General features: G+C 41.7%; 7 protein-coding genes across 7 annotated transcripts; 3 read left to right on the forward strand and 4 right to left on the reverse strand.

Moving 5' to 3' along the window:
* Positions 1-877: 877 nt before the first annotated feature.
* Positions 878-1,782, reverse strand: IL334_004843 (uncharacterized protein; the record flags this gene model as incomplete). The annotated part of the gene is made up of 5 exons (XM_062936558.1): positions 878-971; positions 1,044-1,081; positions 1,166-1,241; positions 1,363-1,405; positions 1,776-1,782. The coding sequence occupies 5 exons, from the start codon at positions 1,780-1,782 to the stop codon at positions 878-880; spliced, it is 258 nt and encodes an 85-aa protein (XP_062792609.1).
* A 677-nt stretch (positions 1,783-2,459) lies between these two features.
* IL334_004844 (uncharacterized protein) lies at positions 2,460-4,611 on the reverse strand (the record flags this gene model as incomplete). The annotated part of the gene is made up of 9 exons (XM_062936559.1): positions 2,460-2,622; positions 2,721-2,895; positions 2,952-3,066; positions 3,165-3,495; positions 3,578-3,638; positions 3,721-3,880; positions 3,963-4,062; positions 4,152-4,285; positions 4,459-4,611. The coding sequence occupies 9 exons, from the start codon at positions 4,609-4,611 to the stop codon at positions 2,460-2,462; spliced, it is 1,392 nt and encodes a 463-aa protein (XP_062792610.1).
* A 631-nt stretch (positions 4,612-5,242) lies between these two features.
* Positions 5,243-7,916, forward strand: IL334_004845 (uncharacterized protein; the record flags this gene model as incomplete). The annotated part of the gene is made up of 3 exons (XM_062936560.1): positions 5,243-5,293; positions 5,381-5,820; positions 5,939-7,916. The coding sequence occupies 3 exons, from the start codon at positions 5,243-5,245 to the stop codon at positions 7,914-7,916; spliced, it is 2,469 nt and encodes an 822-aa protein (XP_062792611.1).
* Positions 7,917-8,983: 1,067 nt separating this feature from the next.
* Positions 8,984-12,146, forward strand: IL334_004846 (uncharacterized protein; the record flags this gene model as incomplete). The annotated part of the gene is made up of 8 exons (XM_062936561.1): positions 8,984-9,007; positions 9,139-9,675; positions 9,754-9,957; positions 10,012-10,072; positions 10,133-10,290; positions 10,374-10,608; positions 10,662-11,764; positions 11,871-12,146. 8 exons carry the CDS (start codon positions 8,984-8,986, stop codon positions 12,144-12,146), a joined length of 2,598 nt encoding a protein of 865 aa, XP_062792612.1.
* A 384-nt stretch (positions 12,147-12,530) lies between these two features.
* IL334_004847 (uncharacterized protein) lies at positions 12,531-14,288 on the reverse strand (the record flags this gene model as incomplete). The annotated part of the gene is made up of 7 exons (XM_062936562.1): positions 12,531-12,693; positions 12,809-12,871; positions 12,944-13,024; positions 13,118-13,165; positions 13,274-13,831; positions 13,918-14,039; positions 14,211-14,288. The coding sequence occupies 7 exons, from the start codon at positions 14,286-14,288 to the stop codon at positions 12,531-12,533; spliced, it is 1,113 nt and encodes a 370-aa protein (XP_062792613.1).
* Positions 14,289-14,601: 313 nt separating this feature from the next.
* Positions 14,602-16,620, forward strand: IL334_004848 (uncharacterized protein; the record flags this gene model as incomplete). The annotated part of the gene is made up of 8 exons (XM_062936563.1): positions 14,602-14,624; positions 14,702-14,877; positions 14,969-14,995; positions 15,108-15,293; positions 15,466-15,560; positions 15,653-15,699; positions 15,829-15,915; positions 16,026-16,620. 8 exons carry the CDS (start codon positions 14,602-14,604, stop codon positions 16,618-16,620), a joined length of 1,236 nt encoding a protein of 411 aa, XP_062792614.1.
* Positions 16,621-16,895: 275 nt separating this feature from the next.
* Positions 16,896-21,347, reverse strand: IL334_004849 (uncharacterized protein; the record flags this gene model as incomplete). The annotated part of the gene is made up of 5 exons (XM_062936564.1): positions 16,896-16,976; positions 17,030-17,551; positions 17,612-19,812; positions 19,863-20,168; positions 20,222-21,347. 5 exons carry the CDS (start codon positions 21,345-21,347, stop codon positions 16,896-16,898), a joined length of 4,236 nt encoding a protein of 1,411 aa, XP_062792615.1.
* Positions 21,348-24,604: the final 3,257 nt, after the last annotated feature.

Genomic DNA, 24,604 nt, shown 5'->3' on the forward strand with positions numbered 1-24,604 from the left:
TACAAACTTGTACCCACACGCGATTCAAAAGTCAAATTCAATACAATTTTAACCGAAACTCCAACGCATATATAACGACGATGGTCCCTGAAAACGGCGTACCATATGGGGGCAGATCTGAGCCCCACAATCCAGATACCGTACAAACTATCGTCAAATGAATCACAAGAACAGGATAGATTGAACGAAAACAGCATAGATGGTTGGGTTATGAAGGAAAAGAAGATAGACATTCGGATTATATAAGATTAAAATACTATCATCAAGATTGATACAAGGCAGAACGGCCAGTCAGTGCTTCTTACTCCTTTCCTAGGTTTAGATTCACCTGCGATAGCTTCAGTACCGTGGCAGACGAGGATCGATATAGGAAGCCAGATGAGTCGAGATGAAGGGAGATATGAATGCCAGTATCGCTTTAGTGTTTATACACTGTCGATCCCATCTGACGATATAAATTATCAAAGTAAGGCAACGACCTGCATCCGATTGTCATATCATATATCATAAACATAAATATATATATATTCATATGTAACATATATCATATACAACGTCCCAGCGTCCCAAATCACCCGACCTAAAACTAATACTGAACCAGGTATAACGTAGTTCTCCACTCTTTCTTTTATACTCTTTCCCAAAGATAAAAACATATCAAAAGCATCCACCGTTTTCTCTTTTCGTTTTCCGTAAAACAGTAAAAGATAAAAAGGCAGGTTTATTTAAAAAAAATAAATCGAAAATGGAAAAGATGAATTCAAAGATTTGGATGAAATGACAAGAATGGAAATCATTTATTTCTTGTTTTTCTGTTTAGCATCACATGTAAATAGATACGAAAGGAAAGAGAAGAAAGTCAAAGTCAGCAAGTCATTCAATTAAGATTGATGGCGACTGATTTCCCTCTTTCAAAGGAAAGGGGTAGAAAAGGCAAGCAAAGGACAATGATACTAACGGGGTTCTCAGGACTGTAATGAGAAAAAAAAAAAAAGTCAGCTCCTGTGATCAAGCGGTTGACAAGGATTTCAAGCTAAACTTACGCAGTCTTCCAGGATTCAGCGACCTTTTTGAAGTTCTCCTGTTAACGTCATGACCAAGGCATCAGTGAATGACTTTTATACTGCGTTACATCGATGGCAGCTGACAGGTGAAGGAGACATACCTTGTGGTCGGATTTCTTTCCGGTCTTCTCGGCGTCTGCCTTGAGTTTGGCAAGTTGGACCTTCATGTACTCATTGCTATGAACCAAAGGCGAGTCAGTACATGTCACGAAGTCGAAAGTAGGGGGAAACGAGGAAGAAACTTCATTCATATCATGATGTGATGTCTAGGACGAGGGGGAGGTATATATCTACTCACTAAGCAGAAGGCTTCTTGGCACCACCCTTCTTAGGTTCGGTTGCTATTGATCATTCGAGTAGGTGATAGAAAAAGTAGAAGGAGGGAAGGGAGAAGAAAGAAATCGCGTCAGCTTGTTTTGGATTTTCTCTCCAGGTGGCTGGTATTGTATTTTTTTATGGTCATATGCATGATTTGACTCAATGCAGCTTATTCAGTAATGAAGAACGAATTAGGACTTACTCTTCTTGGCTAGATAAGATAAGATGTAAGACAAAAGATGATGTCAGCTTTATTCGATTTCAATTGAATTCCCTTTTCATCCACTCCGCGTATGACTGTGGTGAACGAGGTGATGTAGAGAGAGGAATGTGGTTGTGGTGGGGATGAACAACCTCCACTCTAGGATGGATAGGGAGAATGCATGCACTTACGAGCCATGTTGAATTAACTAAGTTTGTTGATTTAATGGATAGAAGGTGAGTTTGTTAAGTTGTGAAAATGTGTTGTTTGGTGAGATGATGATGTTTATTAAAAAGAAAGAAAGAAAGAGGGGAGGGGGGGATTATATTATAACTCGAGAGAGAAGGGAGAGAGATGTATTATGTTATTTACTCGCGCATATACAGGAATGTCACTTGTTATATTTTATGATAAAATATCATTAAACTGCCTCCACTCGTACTGAACAAAGACGCGTCTTCATATGACCCCATATTAGGAAAAACTAATACTCGAGTATAATGTAATACAGCATATATCACGTGATTTATGTGATTTCTTTGTGGTGATCTTCTGCTTGTTGTTGTAATTAATATAATGCTTTAACACCGCATTGACCGACTTGATCTGTCTCCTCTGCCCTTGCTTGAGAGGCGTATTCCCTTTACTCAATCGCATCAAAAAGATCTCAATCACAAAGAAAATCACCCAGATGACCACGTACTTGCACTTAGTTAGCAAATCCCCAGTCAGTCGAGAATATTCACACAGCACAGTACATAAACCGTGTTTGACAGAGCACAAATAGAAAATAGATTCATGCAAAAGGAATCCATACATGCAAAAGTCACCTGTACACCAATAGAGTAATTCAAAGCCTCAGATATGAAACGATATTAACGCATAAGGACATCTTCTCCATCTTCGGGCCTGGGTGCGCCTCTTTCAACTGAATTAAGGATTTCTCTTCTTATTTCAGCACTTATCGTTGGATGTGGCCTTGATCGAATGACATCTAATAGAGCATCTTTTTGATCCGGTGTTAAATCTGATCCGTATCTGTAGTTCAAAATCAGCTTCTATGACTCTAATATATCCTTTAATTATGATGAAAGTCGAGACACCGTCAAAGAAATGATGAAGGAACAATAACTTACCTTTGCACAAACACTAACATACTCTGATGCCACAAAACAGGTAATTTATCTTCACCCGTTCTACTCCTTTGAGAATTTGCCAATCTTATAAAGTGAAATACGATAGCGTCAACTACCTTATACGGTAAAGCGTATTTCTTATCAAGCAGGATACGGATAAACAGAGAATTGGGTCCTATCACAGCAGAGTCAGTTGATGATTCGAACTGGTATCTCTTCTAGCTAACTCACCAGAGTAATCCATACCAGCAAGTCGTAACAAGGCAGCGGCCGAGTGTAAGACCGGTACTGAGACTTTCGAAAGTACAGAAGCTACGATAGCAGCTTCTTTAAGTGAACAGCTTGTCTGGGAACGGTCGCATCATATAATCAGCAAAAAGAAGTCTCACTCGTTCAAAGACTGAAAAATGCTTGGTAGTAAGTAAGAACGGAAATCCTACTCACCTCACAAAGGGGGAATAAAATTCCTTTAAAGAAAGCAGCAGGTTTATATAGACCTTTTTTCAAAGCTTCATAAAGATGAACATTTAATTTCCCACCGTTCATCCTCATATCTTCCCTACATTTATCTAACAAAACACCTTCTAAGAAGACTCTGACCTCCGTGGGTTTCAGATTCGATACGAATATCTTCGTACATGCAAAAGTGGCGTGTGGGGTCCATTCTGTTGGTTTCGTTACAGCTAATAGTTGAGCCCAGTGTGGTAATGATGGTAATATTTTCAACGCTTTGGGTAATGGACCTGATTTATATCTTGAAAGAAGGAATCCGACTCTGTGTTGCAATTCATGAGCATTCCATCTTTACTGGAAAGGTCCACAAATTAAGTGAAAGCGGATTGAAACAGATAACTCACTTGGTATACACTTCGACTACTTTAGGATTTAAGCCTTTTTTTGGATCTGGTGGTCCTTCATCTATGGTGAAAGAGTGAGCAAATCAGAATAATATCCTATCTGATTCCAGATTTCCCAGCTCATCAAAATACAAACCACTCACCCTCATCCTCAATTCCTCTACTGACAGCACCGCCTTCCATTTTACTGAAAATCAAATCTGCTAAAGTCTTAGGTGGTTCTCCCTGATCTTGCGAAGTGGGATCATTTGATTGTCCTGCATTCAGCTTATCTAGCGTAGCATGATCTGCTGGGTCGATTTCCTATATGTACCATTGTCCGATGATATGACTATCAAGATCAGTTGTCTTTCCTCATTCAGCTGAAAGGCTGGTCGCGACTGACCAGCTCAGCGTATTCTTCGCCTGACACTTCACCGTCATCGAATTCTTCTTCATCTTCATCATCGCTTGGGATCTGAGCAATCTCTCTAGGTCTTCTCGAACTAGCAACGTCGCAAAAAAGGGGTCAGCTATCCATCGTTACATGAAGAAGCGGTTCCCGGTCAATCGAAAGTGATGTTGAATAACTCACGGTTCAGCTTCTTGTTCATCGTCCTCATCTTCCCAGACATCATCATCGTCTTCACCCAATTCACGATTCACTTCTTCTTGTTGTTCTCTAGCGAGGTCAAGAATCTTTTTGGACATTCGGGCATCTTCTGCTTTCTACAGTTGGAAAAATAGAGTTAGTCCAATTGAGCGATTCATTGCCCATTATTTTCCCTCGTTTCAATTAGCAATTCACCATCCCTTCCTATGCTATATCTGATCACGTCGATATACATGGCCGAGACGATGTGAAGGGAATCGCAAGTGCGAAATGGAAGAAGTGAACTTACAGGCTCATCTTCATATTCGTCTTCATCTCCTCTTCCTTTCTTCCCTTTACTGGGTTTACTGGGTCTACCGAATTTTCTAAGAGATTCATCCGCATCTATTTGGACATGAAGTGGATCGTGTCTTGCTTTTTGAGGTTTCACCACTCTAGGCATATTGTTTGATCTATCAATTGTGTTTTGTAATTCTCTTTTTTTTTATATCAAGATGATATCCACAATCTTCAGTCTGTGTCTTGTCAGTGAGAAGGGATTGGACGATATTTGGGTTCTTACTTTATTGATGTATGGTGGTCTGATATCGAGATGTATACAGGTGTAGAGTCAGTAAATAATAATGAAACTTTGAGAGCGATTGTATGGTGTACTGTAAATTCAACTTTTTAATTATCGACAGACCAATAAGTCACGTGATCTCGCTCGGACCTTATGTCGAGGGTATTACGTTATCTAGCGATCTTATGATACATGACGATTTAGACAGAGACCCAAAAAAAAACAGTCATTTCGATCGTTATTCTTTGTCTTTTTAAAACAAGGTTAATAGTCATCACAAAGTATCTTACAAGTACAAAGTAGTATGCAATATACATAGAATCGCTCATCCCAAAAACGAGAATATCCCCCATAAAACAGAACTAGCATCCATATAGAATCCGAAACAACTCTGACAGTCGGACAAAAGATGATTGACATATAATTCAACGATTACCACCAATCGAAATCTCACCTCTTGCTTTTCCAATCCGGTAATCCAACAATCATAGGGGACAGTGATCGTCATAAGATGGTTCATGAAGAATCGATCGATTCGAGCTCATTAGCTGCTATATTAGCTGTCAGTCTTTGGATCTATTCCCAATCACATTTTCACACCGTCTTTTTAAACTGATTTCTGTTCAAATTGTCTTTATAACATGTGTAGGCCGATTATCCATTAATCGATCCACCGTTGATCTTAGCTCTTTTATCAGATTATCAACCCAGATCAATATCCTCTGATGATATCGAAAATATAAAAGATCAATTAGGTATATTAGAAGCTACTTTAGTTCCTGATTCTGATATCGATATCGATATCGACACTATAACCGATATCATCTCTGAATCAAATGAAAGTTTGAATGAAAATACCAGTGCTGGTAGCACGACTAGTGGGTTTATCGATGAGATCTCAAATAGATTAGAAAGTTTACATACTACCTCAAGTTCAAATGATCCTACCGCTTCTACTAGCAGTAGTAGAAGTAAAAAAAATGGACATGGAAATGGAAGTAAAACAAGTAATAAAAGTGATATCAGTGGTTCGAACGATGATGATTATGGAGATGAAGGAGAATTACTTAAGTCATTGTTCCCTTCCATGTGAGTTTTCTTGATGGGTTCAGGCTACCAAGTCCCTTTTCATTTTCTGGCGCAGTAGCCAGACTACCTCGAACCGCTTGAGAGTCGCTAATAATGCGTTCGCGTCTGACTGCCACAGCTCCGAAGAAGACTTAAATTCAGCGTTGAGATCCCATACCACCCTCCAAGAAGCGATAGATTACCTACTTTCTTTAGAATTGATTCGAAATGTAGAACAGGAAGGTCATTGGCCAGATGAAGATGTGACAGTCGCATCAGAACCTGAACTCGAACGATGGGAGGAGTCCAAGATCAAGAGTAAAAAAACAAAAACAAAATCCACTTCATCTTCTAGAACACCTTCTCAACCACCTTCGAAAGAATCATCCCCTCTAGCATTATCCACTCCCAGATTTGACAATATCGCACTCACACCTTTAAACCACTCACGTTTGTCCACTTCGGATAATTCAGCATCACCATCATTATCAATGCCAACGAAAAAGAAGAAGAAAGATAAAATCATAATACCCTTGGTCGATACTTTACAACGTAAAGCTTCACCAGCACCTTCCAGACCCACTTCTCGTTCAACTTCCAAATCTCGTACTATCCAAGCAGGAAGTAGATCTTCTTCACCTGCTCGTATCTCGACTTCAGGCCCATCAAATAATGCTTGGCATACAGTCACGTCACTCTCATCATACTTGTCAGATTTGTTACCCCTACCATCAAACTACTTTTTATCTTATCTTCATTCACCAGAATATCATTCTGCCTATTCAGCCATCTTAGCGTCTCTAGCTAAACTACCTTCTTCAACGAAAAGGGATGTAAACGCATCTAGGAGGATACTGGAGGATTTATACGGTTTAACACTTTCTATTAGCGGTGAATCAGATGGAAACGGACTTGGAAAAAGAGAAATTGAAAGAGATTTGGAAATTTGCGTTCATGCCGCAGGGGAAGATGTGGCTACTGTCATGGATCTAATGGATCTTTTAGGTGAAATTTCAGAATGGCCAAGTGATGATGATTTCTTTGATGCTAAACCTGATTACACAATCAACCATAATCATCTTAATCACATACTAAAACCAGAAACGATATCGATCAACCTACACCCTATACAAGCGATTGATATGACACGATCATCCTCTGCTACATCTACCAAATCGCTTGATGAACCTCCCAAATCAACGTCCAATCTGCCAGGTAAAATGACTCGTCCCGAGAAGAAAGTGAAAGCTGTATTACAACAAGAAGAGCATTTATCAGGAGGTGCAATAAGGGAAGCACGTATAAGGAATGTACCTGGATCCAAACCATCTATAACATCTATAAGCCACCCAACCGCATTAGATTCTTTCGGTACGACTTCACCAGCTCCATCTTCACCTCAACTAGGTCCCAAAAACTTGAAACAGATTCATCCACAGAACTGGAGAACTGTTTCACACGCAAGACCAAACAAACCAAGAAGAGATGGAGGTGAAAGAAGATTGACGGTTGAACAATGTATGGCCAATGCACAACTTGAACGGGCTAGAAGAGAAATCGCTATAAGAGCCGCTGGAAGGAATTTCAAGACTAACACAAATGGTATAGCAGGTGGTGGTAGAGCAGTCAAAGGTGCCGTGGCTGGACATTATGCTACTCAAGCTAGAGAAGCTGCTGAAAGAGCAAGAGAATGGGAATTGAAAGCTGCAAGATTAGTTGTGACTTCTCATCTTCAAGCTCAAAATAACCCCGCCACGAACGGTACAAATCACAATCACAATCATACTCATTCTCATTCTCGAGATCAAGGACAACATGGTAGTGGAAGTGGAGGAACGAAAACAATCGATTTACATCATTTGACAATCCAGGAAGCTACGACTGTAGTGGATGAGATAGCTGAAAATTGGTGGAAATCAGAAAAGGAAACAAGGTCTGAGAGATGGAGAAAACAAGATGAAGGGAAGTTAATTGTCATTACGGGTGTAGGAAGACATTCCGCCAATGGCAAAGGCGTGTTAGGTCCGGCTGTAGCTTCACATCTTGAATATCAAGATTGGAGGGTTGATAGAGGTGACAGTGAAAGAGGTTATCTGGTGATTAGAGGGAAGAAATGAGATTAAGGAGGTGGATATCTTCGAAATGGTCATTGCAATTTAAACATATTTGGATACCTGGTGATTTTCCGTTGATAGATCCCACAAGTATAGGATCATCGTTATAATACTCCTGTTGTATATGATATCTCTGCTCTGCTATAGGAGATCTTGTTGCCCCATTCACATATATATATATATGCATCATATCCAAGTTACTCAATCTAGATGTTATGCAGATGGGGCAGGGGTGAGTAACGCCCACCACTATTTATCTATGGTATGACTCATATGACGTCGCTGAGCGATGGTAGGCGGTATCAAATATCTTTTTCCAAGGGTATCTGTGCGTTAGTATACGTGCCTGAGATCAAAAATCAGATTCCCAATTTCAATTTGACGCACGTTTATGAATACATTCATTCGTTCATTCATTCATTGACATTTCTCACGATAACTTGAAGAGTCAATCCAGCACAAGGAGAATCGAGTGGAACACCAGTAGAACATACTCATCTACACTCGCTCTTGAGATCACTGGCAGTGCGAGTATCAATCTACATCCGAAAGGATTCTTCTCATTGGTTTCGAAGAAACATTTATTCATTCAATCAATCACCTTTCAAAAACTTGCAATCTTTCTGCGTCATCAAAGCGCATCTATTCGACATCACACGTTTGTAAATCATTCTAAACTTTCTTCTGTCCTCTAATACAGTCTGTTGGTTCTCTCGATATCATATCACCACCTTAAAACGCACACACGATCATACATCCATATAGAACAAATATCTTCTTTCAGAACCGACTTAATAAAATCTCATTCCGGAACGAGTACGGCATCCTTTTTGTTTCATCTCTTCTTCCAGCAGACATTGAAAATCGCTGTCATCAGTACCTGTGATTGAAGACTTCAATTCGATACAGAACCATCCGAAAACCTACAACTGTTCTAAGCACTTTCACGTGCACGGATCGAGTAATCCCCACATCCATAGGAGGAACATTTGGCACGACCTGATCCTTCCTGTTGAGAGAAAACCATTTCACAAAGTACGAAAGACCTCAATCAGAGTGAATAGAGCAATATGAAGTTCGGTAGGCGGATCAAAGTGAGTTTGAATTGTACACCATCTCCTTTACTCCACCCTTTCGCCTCATAACATTATCTCTGCTTTTCGTTGGTATTTCCTTCCACTCTTCATCGGACTGCACTGATTTCATGCGTTGTAATGTAAAATAGGACTCTCGGTATGCCGAATGGGCTGATCAATATATCGATTATTCAGGATTGAAGAAACAGATCAAATCGAACTTGCCTTGGAATGATACCGCCGAAGCCAATTTCATTCAATCGTTGAAAAATGAATTGGCCAAATGTGAGAAATTCCAAAGAGAGAAATCGGAAGAATTGATGAGGAAAATAACTGGATTAGAGAAAGAAGTTAGAGGATTGGTTGAGAAAGCAGGATTAGAGCATGAATCCGGTGATGATGTTGATGAAGGAGAAAGTGAAGATCAAGGAGGAAACGATCATCGTACTCCAGGAGACGTAGAGAGACATGTCAAAGATCTAAGAGATGATGATGGAGGAAGTGATGACGATGATGGTGATGACGATGATGATGATGCTTCAAGTGACATATCGATCGATGCAATCGAAGAAAGGTTTAGGGAATTAGAAGAAGAAGTAGCTGTCTTGGTAGCGGACGTTCATGATTTAGCTTTATTCACTAAATTGAATTTCACTGGTTTCATCAAGATAGTCAAGAAACATGATGTAAGTCTCTATTTTGCATTTTGTTGATTCGACAAAACTGATTCGCAGCCGCTCATCTTCGTTTTCATTGTGTCATAGAAATTGACCGGGTTTTCACTCAAACCTACTTTTAACAAAGACTTCCTCGAAAGACACCCTTTCTACAGAATGAACTATGATCCTCTCATCGTAAAGCTATCTAAATTGTTCGATTTGGTCAGGACAAGAGGTCATCCAGTCGAAGGTGATTCTTCTGCCGGTGGAAGCCAAAACGCTTTCGTTCGAAGTACTACAAAATACTGGGTAAGCTATTTCAGCCTTTTTGGAATGCCTAACGAGCTAAGTTCTTTCATACAGGTGCACGACGAAAATATCGTTCCTCTCAAATTGGCAATCATGAAACATCTCCCTGTTCTTGGTGAGTTTGTAATCTGGCGGGGTGTATACATATACATATATCAGCTGACAACTTAAAAAGTCTTCGATCCAAATAAGGAATTCTCTAAAGCCGATTCTGCCATCACATCCATCTACTTCGACAACGAGGATCTCGAGCTCTATCTTGGTCGACTAGAGAAGACTGAAGGTGCCGAAGCTATCCGTATGCGATGGTACGGTGATGTCACTGGAACCACAGTGAGTGTCAGATGGTGCCTCTGGTATCAAATGCTCTTGGACGAAGACCAAATGGATTCAGCTGATCGGATCCAACTTCGTAGGTCTTTGTCGAACGGAAAACCCATCGAGAAGACTGGACCGGTGAAAAATCAGTCAAAGAGCGATTCACCATCAAAGAAGGCAAGATGAATGATTTCCTCGCTGGCCATCATACAATGGATGAAGAGTTCGATGCTCTAGTCAAGAAAGGCAAAAAATCCGAAAAAGAAGTTGAGGGAATGAAACAGCTTGCAAACGAGATTCAGTATGCCATCATCACCAGAAAGCTGAGACCTGGTAAGTGCACCTAAATCAGTATACTTTGGATACGTAGCTGATTTGTGACGCAGTCATGAGAACATTCTATAACAGAACTGCTTTCCAGCTTCCCGGTAATGCGACTGTCCGAATTTCCCTTGACACGGAGCTCACCATGGTAAGGGAAGACAATTTTGATGGTAACGACCGAACAAACGGAAATTGGCGACGTAACGATATCGGAATTGACCATCCCTTCGGTAATCTCACTCCCTCCGAAAAAGAGCTTTTCCCATACGGTGTACTCGAGGTCAAACTCGCGACCAAAGTCGGTGAAGAACCTCCTCAATGGATTAGGGATTTGATCGATAGTCATCTGGTTGAGGCTGTGCCTAAATTCTCTAAATTCATCCACGGTTGTGCGTCTCTATTACCTGAACGAGTGGATTTGGTTCCTTTCTGGTTACCTCAAATGGATCAAGATATCCGAAAACCCGTTCAAGCTAAATCACGAGTATTGATCGAAAGACCACACTCAAACGCTCATTCCTCTACATCCAATACTAATTCTGCAATTCACTCACCTGCGAGATCAAGTCAACCTTCATATCATGAACCTGTTTCTGAAGGTGAGGAAGACGAAGAATTCATGGTTCAGACTGCGAGAAACGAAGATGATTATCTTCGACTTCCACCTGGAGCAGCAGCTGAAGCTAGAGCAGCGAGGGATTTCCGAGAACAAAAACTGAGAGAAGAAGCTGCTTCAAGGGCCGGTGCAAGTAGAACTGTCAACGGTAACGGTTCTGCTTCAAAACAATCTCAACCTACATCATCAAAAGCAAACGGCAATGGAGATGCCTTCATCGATGGATTGCCAAAATCGAAATATGATCCTTCTTTAAGAATCGATCCTTTAGCTTCAAGTGATAGATTCGACAAAAACGTCTCTATCCTGGATGCCAAATCATTGAAAAAATTGAATGAAGCAGCTGCGAAAAACGAACAGGCTAAAAAAGCAATAGCTCAACAAGATGACTCTGAAGATGAGGATGATGGTGGTGAAGGACAAGAAGACGAAGACGATAATCAAGTCATTTACGTCAGTCAGTTCCAAGCTCCACCCGGTAAAAGAATCTCTGTACCAGTCAGAGTTGAACCCAAAGTGGTTTTTGCCGCTGAAAGAACATTCTTAAAGGTGAGTTTCGATTGTTTGCCTAATAACGTAAATTCGCTATTCACAAAGACAAGCGAGGCGAGTCGAATATTCCCCGCTGATATTGGATGGATGAATTGCATTTTAGTGGGCACATTTCGCTATTCTTTTATCGGGAGTATCGATAACTCTACTCAATTTCATCCCGCCAGACGATTCGATCGGAATGATCTCAGCTTTACTATTCACATTAACCGCTTTACTTGCCATCGTATACAGTGGAGGAATGTACGCTTACAGAATATTGAAATTGAGGAAAAGGATGGCGATTGATTATCATGATAAATACGGTCCAACAGTCTTAACTGCAGCTTTAATAGGTAGTGTTTTGGTTAATCTTGTTCTGAGATTAAGGGAACTGTAATACATCCTTACAAGACCGTATACATCAAGAAGGATCTGGAGGGCGGAAAGGGAATTTCTAGTAGGAACTGCATAGTTATAATCTCAATACATTTTGATAAACAGTTGGAAAAAAAGTTTGGAAAAGAGCTGACTAGTAGAAGCATCAGAAATCAGTCGACCACAACAACAAATTAGTGTAATAATTCATATATAGAGAGAGAGACTTTCGAGAAAATCATTTCATGCATCGTATGGCATTTAACTTAATCTACCTCTAGAAAGAGAAAGCTACACATGAATTGAAAAAGCAGCAAATTCTTCATTTCTATCGAATGCTATTTTGATCATGTAGTGCCTCGAAACTGAACCTCAGAACCGATTTTGATAAATCCAGATACTACGTTTAGAGTCTCTTCAAGATAGCATCGGTGACATCTGAAGTAGTGGCTTTACCACCTAAATCAGGTGTAAGATATTGACCTTCGGCAAGGACGGCGTCTACTGCTGCGTTGATTCGGGAAGCGGGTTCAACGTATCCCAAAGATGAGAGTAAGAGAGCGGCGGATCTGTCAACGAATCGAGAAGATCAGTTGGTGAATCGGATACAACTACGAAACGGTTCATGGAGGGAGGGTGAAGAAGAAAGGTTGAGTCATGCAACACCAAGGGAATTGAGCTTACCGAATGGATGCAATTGGGTTAGCAATATTTTGACCTTCGATATCAGGTGCAGATCCATGAACGCTACATCAACAAATAAAGTCAGCAATATATTTCCATATTAGGAAGAACGGTAGACTTAAATTGAGCACTCACGGTTCACCCATGATGAAATTATCACCTGCGTTGATGGAAGGTACGAGACCTAATGAACCGACAAGAGCGGCTGCACCGTCGCTAAGAAAGTGGTAGGTGAGATCAGTATTGATCCAATAGCATGTTTGTGCGAAATGATCCTGCTGAATGGATTTTCGCAAAAGAGAGACTTACGAGATGATATCACCGTAAAGATTGGGAGCGACGGCTACGTCGAAGATTCTGTTGAGCAAGTAGTGCAAATGAGTCAGTCCTATTCGACCCATGGCTCTTCTTTCTCTCGATAGCTCAGGCTCTTTAAGTACCTGAAAATCAAGTCAGATTACTCACTCTGGTTCTCTGAACATTCTGTAAACCATTGAATCGACCAATTGTTCTTCCATTTTGATACCATCATATCTTTCATTACCATCTTTAACTGCCCTGACACTCTCTCTAAATAAACCATCGGTTACAGATAATACATTTGATTTATGTACTATCGTAACTTTTGGAATATCATTCCACCAAACTTTTTTACCATCTTTTTTAGCTTGTTCTCTCTCTTTACCTCTTCTCAAAGCGATCTCAAAAGCCATTTTACCAATTCTAGTAGACGCAGTGGAGGTGATTTGTCTTGTCGCCAAAGCGATTTTGGATCCATCTTCTCTCGTTTTGATTTCTTCTTTTTTGATATAGAGACATTCGGTATTTTCACGTACGATCACCATGTCACATTGAGCAGGCGAATATTGTCCTGGAATAGGTACTGATGATACGGGTCGAACATTCGCATATAAATCTAAATGTTTTCTCAATGCAACGATGGGTGATGAATACCCTTCAACCTTATGTGAAGGTGATGATACCGATCCAAACATTGCTGCATCACATTCTTCTTTAAGGATTCTTAAGAAAGGTCATGACGTGAACGTCAACATGGATCCATCATCAACGTTGACATGGTCAATGGTCCAAAAAGAAAAGAAACTCACTTTACTGTTTCATCAGGTAAAGCTTTTCCGTTCTTGTTGAATTCCTCCCAACCAGCTTTCAAAGGGATAAAAGTGGTTTTAGGAATCGCTGATCCAAGAGCTTCGAGAACTCGTTGAGCGGCCTTTTTCATCAGCGATCAAGATACTCATCAGCGCGCATTCTGAGGTTCCCGATTGGGGTACACAAGAAAGAGCAGACAGGTCAATGCATCCCGTGGAAACAGCAAAAAAAAACCCCAAAAAACCAAAAAAACAATAACATAAAATCCAGAAATGTATGATGAAAAACTCACAGGCAAAACTTCTTTTCCAATACCATCAGCAGGGATCATACCCAATCTCAGAGCGGTTCTCTTTACAGCGGAAGCCATTTTCTCCTTTTTTCACAGTGATCTGCGGATGTAAGGTATGGAAGGTGGAACAAGTTGATAGATGTGCTTAAAACGTAAGGAACCTCGAGCTTTTTTCACTTTGGCAACGAAAAGGAAGATCTCCTCTCACCCAAATTTAAACGTTATTTTTCACTGGATTTTCGGTTTTTTACGGTTTATTTTCGGCCGGGATATAAGATGCTGTTTGAGGTGGAGGAGGATCACTTTGTATGTTTTAACTTGATCCAATTTATCATTGCAAACTTTCATTAACTTGAAGTACATGCAACTTAAGTTGTGAGCGAACGACGATATGGAAGACGAAGAACCACCTCAGTGAGTATTTCCATCGGAACATTCATGCTGTGCGTCTATAAAAGCATCGCTGAACAATGTACAATCCATAAATTCAGACTACTCGACGTGACTTCCTCAGAAGACGAAGCTGGTCCATCATCACCCAAAGATTATGATAGGCCGAAAGTACCAATCACCTTACTTACGGGCTATCTGGGTGCTGGTAAATCTACATTGTTGAATTATATCTTGAAAGAAGAACATGGATACAAGATAGCTGTTTGTATGAACGGTGAGAGTTCATGATTGATAAATGGGTTCCTTTGTCAACTCCCGTTTCAAAGTAAAGCTCAACAGCTGATAGGTGATGCTTGAATATATAGATTTCGGCGATACGACTGATATTGAAGGTGAGCTCAACACTCCTACACAACCTTTCATTCTCCACTAGGCAGAGGTTCTGCAAAAAGCAGCATATATTGAAACAGACAATACACTATGAAGCTAACTTAGGAAAATTAGCTAAATCATTAACCCTTTCCGACCCAAATTCTCAAACTACCTCAACCGAGTTCCTGTCTCTTCCAAATGGATGTTTGTGCTGTTCAGTAAAAGATATGGGTATAGCAGCTATAGAAGAAATGGTCATCAATGCTCCTGGAGGTATTGATTGGGTTATTGTAGAGTTGACTGGCGTAGCTGATCCAGGTGAGTTTGGATGCGTATCCCTCCTCCCATATTGACTATCCAGCTTCTCTGAACCTGAATCTGAATCTGAATCTGAATCAACGGGATTAGAAGGTGTCATGATCTATAAGATCGTTGACATTAGTATGTGTGATGGGATTGTCGAAACTGATCATCTGTGTGGTCCAAATAGGCCCTATAGTTCGATCATTTTGGGCAAACGAGGAAATGGGCGATCTCATTCTAGACGGTGTAGTGTGTGTAGTGGATAGTCGTAACGTGCTCAAGGTGGGTATTATTGAATGATTGACACTTATTAAGAGATCAGATCGATTCGCGAATCACCAAGCTGACAATTGTTAATTCAAATGATTAAACAGCAACTAGCTGAGAAGAGAGAAGGAGATGAAGTGAATGAATGTCAAAAGTGAGTTTCAAGCATCCCTTCTTTTCTATACGCCAATCGACAAAAGTAACTCACGCTTTCGATGGAAGCGAATTAAGTCTGCTATTCGAATAATGAAGCTAATGAAGAATGGATCATCCTCATATTTAGACAAGTGGCATGTGCAGATGTCATGTTATTAAACAAACTAGATTTAGTATCCCAGCATCAATTAGAACAAGTTGAATCGACTATACGGTAAGTATGATATCCCTCCATCTCTTCGGTCAGTCCTTGAATATATACAACTTGGGAGACAAGGTTGGGTCATGGTGACTGATATTCATCCCTTACGTTATGTTACATAGGACAATCAATCCTACTTTAAGAGTCCATCAAACTGTTCAATCCAAAATGCCTTTGTCGGATTTATTCAATCTACGCGCTTTCTCAGATCCAACAGCTTTAAATTCTCCTTCCCAGTCTTCTACTCCCAATTCTCACGGTGATAACCATGACCATGACCACGACCATGATCATGATCATAGTCATCCCAAAGGAGAGTGTGAAGATTCATCACAATCACATGATCATCAATCAAGACATTATGATGGTATAACAACTTGTTCGATACCACTACCATTACTAAATCAAAAACAATATTTCAGATTGAACGAATTTTTAGAATCTATTTTATGGGATCAGAGATTTCCTACAACGAGAAAAGATTCACCTGAAATATTAAGAACAAAAGGTTATATACCACTAGAAGATGGAAGGGAATACGTTTTACAAGGTGTAGCTGATTTATTTGAATTAAAAGAATTACCTGAAACCCTGCGAAAACAACAAGAAGAACAGGAACAGAAGGAAGCGAATAAGCAAAGTGGTAAAGTCGTTTTCATAGGTAAAGGTGTTAACGACGATCTCAAGAACGCTTTAATAGAGTTTGTGGGCATATAGAAACTCAAATAGTTGATTGTAGCGTAGACTGAACTGCATCGTCCATGAACTAGGTGATTATAATGCAATAAATTCTATCTTATATTGCGATTCATAATTCATATCTTATCATAAAATCGTATTCCTCTCATTAATTTAATTGAAGTACATTTGCGTTTCTTCACTCATTTCTCTTTCTTCTCAAACCCAGTCCAGCAAGAAAAATTGAATGACGCCCCAAATTTCGACTTGATTCATTATATATTGTGAGTTCATTGCCTGCGTTTTCGTTATCTTTATCTTCGACGAGCTGAGTTGATCGCTCGACACCACTGTATTGTGTTTTCAAGTGAAGCACCATTGAAGTAATAGATTGACTGCAAGTTGGTTCGTCAGCTGGTAGCTCACCAGTAAATATGAATCAGCTTACCTTGTTATCGACCACTCTTAGTACGGTGCCATGTACTATACTGGCTGGTTCACGTAAAGTAGCCATTCTAAGTACGTTGAATAGGTCAACCATTCCCTCCCATCCTTCATTTCGTTGAGTGGCAAGAACCATAAGATCAGAACAGAGTACAAGCATGACTTGTCTATCTACTAACTCAGGCTTGATGTATTCTACAGGAACGACCACTTTGGAGGGCGTAAGAGTTTGATCGCCATCTGTGAATGTAGTAAACTCAGTTTCGACAAAAGTAGATGACTTCTTCACCAATCGAATTAAGCTTAATGGTCCTTCTAGTATCAATCTTCGATGTGGTTGTACAAGAGGTGAAGGACCTGATTTTGATATACGCTGTTGCCAACCTAATAAACGAAGTCTTGAATCCGCTTCTCTCTTTTCTTCATTCATTAACGATGCAAGAGATGCGATTTCGTTCAATGCATCATCAAGAGTATCCCGAATACCGTCCGATCGAGGCGGTGTACACATAGCGAGATCCTCAAGCTGGAGAGTTATCAACATCAGTGAAAGCAATCTTAGCAAGAGGTAGCCATTGCGACTTACTAGCAGCTTATACCTCGGTACCCTTTGGATAGGCAGTAGGAGGTAACTCTCAAGGTTAATTTGAGAATGCTTGGGATTTTCTTTGCATCGTTTCAAGAAAGCTTTGACCCTTTTCTTTTGACTTGAGCTCATGTGGGATCCAGATGATGTTACGTTGTCCGGTCCAGAGGACAGTGACGAGATGGCACTCATTCCAACACTTACAGCGGCAGCTGATATGCCTGGTGAAACATTTTTGGATGGGAAAGCTGGGGTGTTAGGCGTTGAGCTGGGAGCAGACCATGTCTTCATTCTCGATAATGCATTATCGAAATTGTTGATGTAAGTGGAGTATTGCTTCATGTATGCGATATAAGTCCGAAAAACTTCTCCGACATTGTGTGTAGTAGCAGCTGAGAGGGATCCTTCATCGTCGTCTTGTCCTTCCAACAGTGGTTTGACAGCTTTTTCTAAAGCAGGCAAGAAGTTGTCTCGATGAATAGAAAGTATACTTTCCACGCCTCCAAAGACAATCTTCCTTTCAGAAGCAGGAACAACAGTTTCATTTGATTTATTAGGATTGACTGGTTGGCAAGAAGGTCGAACGTAGATCGATACCAATTCACCTAAACCTCTCACGTATGTCCTTTCGGTATCATAGATCTCACGGAGGATTCTAGCTCTTTTGGACTTATCGTTCTTGAACTTTTTACCGGATAATGAAGTTTGCTCGCATTCTTGTTCACTTTCGATGACGGAACCTGCTCGAGAAGGTTGTGTCTCGAGAGTTGGTCGTCTGGCACGTCGAACGTTATCGTTGAATGTGCTCTGTCCAGCGATGCCAGACATTGGAGACCCAAGATTGTCCGAAGGAGCGGTAGACGGGGCATAACTGCCATCGTTGCTTCCCAAGACCTCAAACCCACCGTAAGGCTCTATAGGAGGTCGGGACAAATCGAAAAGGTCCCGAAGATATGACTTGATTGATTCAAGGCCTTGAGCGTAGCGACCTTCTGAAGAAAGGTCGACCGATGGTGATTCCACAAGAGGTCGAGAATTGGAGGCGGTCATGGTGGCAATGGTGGCTTCAGAAACAGCGGTGGGCAGTCGATCCAGACTATCGAATCCAGTGAGGGGAGGAATGAAGGGCGAGGTAGATGGGATAGAGATATTTATAGATGGGGGACCAAGATCGATAGGTAAAAAGCTCCTTCTCTTTCCTCGAACAGGTATCGATCCAACAGTGCTACCGTATATCGACGCTGAAGTGGGAAACCCTCCTCCAACTGGCAGAGTGGCAGATGAAAGCGGGGTTTCAAATGATATTTGACCGAATTCGCTGGCTTCGGGACCTAACATGCTCCTCGTTGGAAGTGTCATAGCTGATTTGGCACCATTGATGGTAGGACGAGAGGATAATGTGGGGACGGGATCAGTGTTGGTGTGATGAAGCATTGGTGGTGGGGGAGGTAAGGATTTCATATTTGCCGAAGCAGAAGCAGTCATTGTCGCGGCTTTATCTTTGTCTCCCTTAAGTCGATGCATTGACATCTTTCTCAAGAATCCCCATTTCCCGGTCTTCGTGGAAGTACTTGTAGTCATGCCTGGAGCAGCAAGTCTAGAGTTATTGATAGGCTGTTCGTTTTCGTAATTTCCCATTACACTCGCGGCTCGACGACCGTCGCTTGATCCTAGACTAGCAAATTTGCTTGTACTAGCCGGGGCAAGATTGTTAGAACTGGGTAAGGGTGTATTGAAGGTAGTGATCAGAGTGGGACTATTATTCTTGGAGCCAAGAAGGGCGCCAGCAGATCTCATTTTCCGTAACGATTTGGTCTGAGTTGCTGGTTGTACTGGTTGGTCCACAGAAATAGGTATAGCATGAGCGTTATCTTCTGCTATCGAGTCCAGTTGAAAGACTGATTGAGCAGCAGAGTTCGGTGTTGTCCAAGGTTGATCAGGAAGATCAGCAAGCGAACCAGCGGTCATTGAGCTAGTCAATGATGCCATTGATGGCGGTGATCGCATACCGTTGTTGATGGAAGTATGTCGATGATGGGAGTTTTTCCGACTGGACGGTGGCCGCTCAGCGGATGAAGCAAGGATAGGTGCAACGATCGGTATCCATTCGGAAGCAAAGGGGTTGGAATCCACTCGCAGCATCTCCAAGTGACTGAGAAGACACAGCCATGACGGGAGGCAGACAAGCTTGTTTTCGCGGGCTGCACGTTGAGTCAGTCGATTGCACAGAATTTAGATTGAAATGACCTACCGCATAGGGTATGCAGACTACCGAGCTGCGCCAACTCGACAGGTAAACATTGCAACCCGCATGTATCTACAGCTAGAACCCTCAGCGCGACGAGATGGCCTACCCAAGCAGGAATCTGTCTGAGAGGATTGCCGGAAACGTTAAGTTCTTCGAGCGATTTGCAGTTGTGTAAAGTCTCAGGCAAGAACGATAAATCGTTATCGGAGATGTCGAGAACGACTATAGACGGTGCAAGAATTTCCAGCAAGCTAGGTAAGAAAGATATCACGTGAGATCCACAGGATGGGAGTAAAAGATGTGTGACACCTGAGAAAAAGATGTCAGTGTCCAGAAAAAGGGTGAGCTTGCTGAAGACTTACCAGCAAATGACCCGATCATATCTACCGTCAAAGCTTCAAATCCTCCAAGAGCTTCGATTTTGTCCACATTGAGAATGTTTTCTCGGCCCTCATCAACCATCGCTATGGCCTCTGCTCGAGGCTGTTCCCAAGCTGGATTGTATACATCAAAGGCATAGGCAAAAGTGTTGTCCGGTGGGGGAACCCTGCTTGAAGAAGGGCCTGAGTCACTCGTAGATATTGAGGCAGTAGTGATTGAAGACGAGGCTGAATTACTTCGAAGCCGATTTACCACATCCCTCTTCCAAGGTCTGTGAGTGAAGGAATGAGAAGGAGAAAGAGGGGGATTACTTGAAGGACTTTCGACCGGTGGATTGCGTTGAGGAAAGTCAGCCGAGATCCCCAATCCGACATGCTCAACGGGCGAGGTGAAAGTACTAGGCAAATGAGGCAGAGGTGGTGGGTGAGGATGATATATTTGATCGGCATAACCGTATCCCGAATAAGCACCAGATGCCATGGACGACTCTGCCGACGAATAAGCATGAGCTCTGCCAGCGGTATGACGCATCTTGATCTTGCCATCCCCTTCGTTTGAATCCGTTCTGTACCCGTAAGTCACACCCATCGAAGGAGTACTTGCCGTAGAATCAACGGTAGATGTCGTCACAAAACTCAACGTTGGCTCCCTTTCGTCCATGCCTTCTTCCGTACCGAACTCGGTTGCAGAATAAGCGTCAAGATCAACGTCAAGCTGGTGAGTTGGTTGATCATATCGATGGCTGCGTGACGTAGGATCCGTATATTTCCGGAACGGTGGATGTGGTCTCTCGTCAGATTGAGCGGGATACGCACTAGCAGGACGTCGAGCTGGTTGGACCCTTCTTGTTGGCAAGGTGGGCTCGGAGAAGTTGATGGATGAGGAAGGAGCGCTTTCAGCACGACGATCGTGTTCCTCGTCATCATGTATAGGAGGTGTCGGAGGAAGCTCGTTCCGCGGTGGATTGGGATAAGGACGCCAGCCATGGCTGGGTCCAGCGATAGGTTGTTCCATCATGTTTTTAAGATCCTGATAGCTACTCTGCCTTGTGGGTGAATGTATGGAAGGTGATGGTGTTGGTGGTAGGGGTGTGGGCAGAGCAGGCATATCGTCTGTTGAGGAGTAATCGGTGGAGGAGAGTGTGAAGTCGGGCAAGGTCGGGCAAGGTCGAGGTGGATATGTCGACCGTTGTGGGAGAAGCAATGAATTGTTGTCCAGGAAGAGATTGTATCAATACCGGACGTCCGTGAGCGGAATAGACATCAAGAGTTGGCGGGCGACGATTGAACAAATTGCAAGAAGTATAACAGAATAGAACAAAGCCGTCAGTGAGCTGTCGACTATATAAATTGGCAGAGAATGGGATCTCGCAGAGTAATAATGCAGTGATGTGATTTATACAGCTTTCTCAACTCACGATCAGATGGACGTCTTTGTTGACCTGTAACTATACAGGTAACGAGATATAATACCGTTTGTTGACCTGTATGAATCAACTCTTCCTTCAGGAAGCGAGGGGAGGATGGTTCAAGCTGTTGATGGTAGGGCGGATAGGGGTCAAGAGTCCAGGTCTTCGGCCAGAAGTCTAAGGGGTGGGTCAGCAATCCATCAATGATGCTGTGGCATCGCGCTGCCATGCATAGATAGAAGACTAACTGAAGTGATTTCTAAGATGGCAAAGGTGGGATCATCAGCATTCAAACATGAGTGAGACACATCATTCGCTCGCCAGAATGAGAGGGCAGACACTCACAATTGATATTGAGCTCGATGACAGTACTGTCCTTCCCAGCTTGCTTTCCCGATACTTCGTCACTTATCGTTATGAGGTCGTAACAGCGGAGTAGTGACTACAGAGGGTCGACTATACAGGATAATAGGATGCGAAGATAGGAGAATGAGGAGCCAGAGGGAAAGGAGAGCGTGGTCAGAGGTGGGGGTGGAGAGTGTGGGTTGTATGTCGATGAGAGTATGAGGATAGATGGGAAAGGATCCGAATTGCAATTACAACCAGATGACGATCAGCTATAGATCAGACGAGTGCTAGAAAGAATAGGAGGCTGAAGTGTTTTGGAACGGGGAAAGGAGGAATGATGCGGACCAAGTCGAAATGTAGAGTGACCGACAATGAAAAGGTTATTGTATATGGAAGGAAGGAAGGGACGTGCGAACAGACAGAGGCAAAGGAGATCAATGAAGAAGAACAAGGTTATAGCCTGTTTAAGGATAGTTTTCTCTCACAAGGAAGTAACAACACCCAGATGCACGAGGTGCTTACGAGCGTAATGATAGAATGAATAGAACCAAAATGATTTCAAGGTTTCCCATCACTGATTCCTGAAGAAAACAAGAATAAGACTCACATTTCAATTGACCCTTTCTACCAGAATCACCCGTAGATCCCTTTGACTCTGTCCTATGAGTATGGTCTTGATGTGATGCTTTTGATGTGCGTTTCTCTCCAATACGTCTAACACTGCTAACATTCGACGGGTTGACCAAGACAGTTGGGCGAATCGTAGTTGAGTGATAATTTTTGATTGTTTGGAGGAAAAATTATATCCGCGAATGTGATTAACGCTTTGACCGTAGTTTGTATATGACGATTCTAAGTATCCTTTAATATCTCGGTTGAAAGGTATACGGAAATCCTATTTGGGTTCTAGACCATCTGCTAGTGCTTTCAATTCGGGTTGTTGAAAGTGTATATGATAGAACTGATGGGACTGATGGGACTGATTTTCCTATCCAAAAATCAAAGATAAAACCTGATACTAGGATTTTGGGAAAGAAGTGATTGATCACCCTGCAGGGGGAGGTTTTATACTAGCAGATTTCTGGTGAGTTTCAGAATGGTCCGATTACTTTAAGGGTGATGAAAGGTGAGTGAGTGGGGTGAGAAAGATACTGTTGGTTGATGCTGTCTCGAGGTCCACGCACTTGCGTTACAAGTTGTTGGAGATTATGTCTGTCTTGTTGATGTCGTCGTCTTTGCTTGTCGCAATGTAATCATTGATATGGTTGAAGAATATCACACATACAGATCTTGCGATGATGGAAAATGTAATGATTTGATTTTTAGGGTAATCGCAGCTGTTCGGGGTATTTTGATTCAGATTCAATTGAAAATCAAAAAAAAACGGGGGTTGTCGCGTGTATCTACCGTAAAACGCGCTAAGGGAAAAAGGAAAAAGAAAGAAAGACAGAAGAGAAGATATGGAAAATAATGGAAGAAGAGAATCAGATGTCCTTTTCTTCCCCTTCTTCCCACGTTACAGAGTATGAGTGTGGAATGATATCGACCGAAGAGAGAATGAAAACGCTCCTGATGCGAGACGGGAAGAACGGGATTGGTTTCCTACTTTCAAGGATGTAAACAAACGACCAAAAGGTGTTGATAAGACGCAGATCAGTACTATATGATGTTGTGTCAGCCTGTGTCAGTTATCAAAGTTGCGACGCGCTTTTTCATTTTCGTTTGGATTTCTCAATGTCTCACTTTCCAACTCACCTCTTGATTGATCATCCTCTCTGTTGTTGACACTTTTTACTAGTTCTTCATAGATTTGTACTGTAGGAATCAAATGTGATTACCGCCTATGACGTATTTCGGCTTTGTTTCAGTAATATTGAAAATACTCTTTACCACGCTTTAGACCAAGTTACGAGTTACAAGTTACGTGTCTTTTACTACGCCATGAAAAAGGAGTCGGGATCTTTACGAGAAAGGCCTTTTGATTTACCTTTATGGATGGGGATTTTTAATCTTTCAATGGTCTCTCGCGAAATCCCGGTCGATTATTGTCCGAGGCGCCTGTTCTCCTATGAGAATAAGAGAAAAGTCAACAATCATACTCATGCTCGATGATAGACATTTCGTAAATAAAGAGGAAAAAGACATAGAATCAGATCAAATGGATAGGAAGAAAGCGCAGATCAAAGTTTAGGTTTAACGATCATGTGTCTTCATTGATCGACAAAGTTCAATTAACACCTTAAAGTTCATTCGAACATTATCCACACAAAGAGGCGTGAAAATGAGATGAGAGAGAGAAACATCAACGGCGCGACCTTCGTATATCTCTATGATAACTCATATTCGAAGATTTTCTTCTTCTTGTGAATGTATGATCTCGCCGGCGATAAAGGATGGGTATATAGCCCTGAAGGGAGTCTCATAATTCGTCCATTTTCACATGGACCCGATAGGTCATTTCCTCCTTTTTGGACGGCAAGAATGACACAATCCCGATAACAACAACTTCAGAGAAGGAAGAGGTGCGGATTCAAGTAGATCTTAAGGAACAGGGTGATGTATGATGGCTATAACCATCTTGGGTTGAGATAAGCAAGCCGACTCACAA

This window comes from Kwoniella shivajii, chromosome 6 (genome assembly GCF_035658355.1).
Source record: "Kwoniella shivajii chromosome 6, complete sequence".
NCBI classification, from domain to species: domain Eukaryota; kingdom Fungi; phylum Basidiomycota; class Tremellomycetes; order Tremellales; family Cryptococcaceae; genus Kwoniella; species Kwoniella shivajii.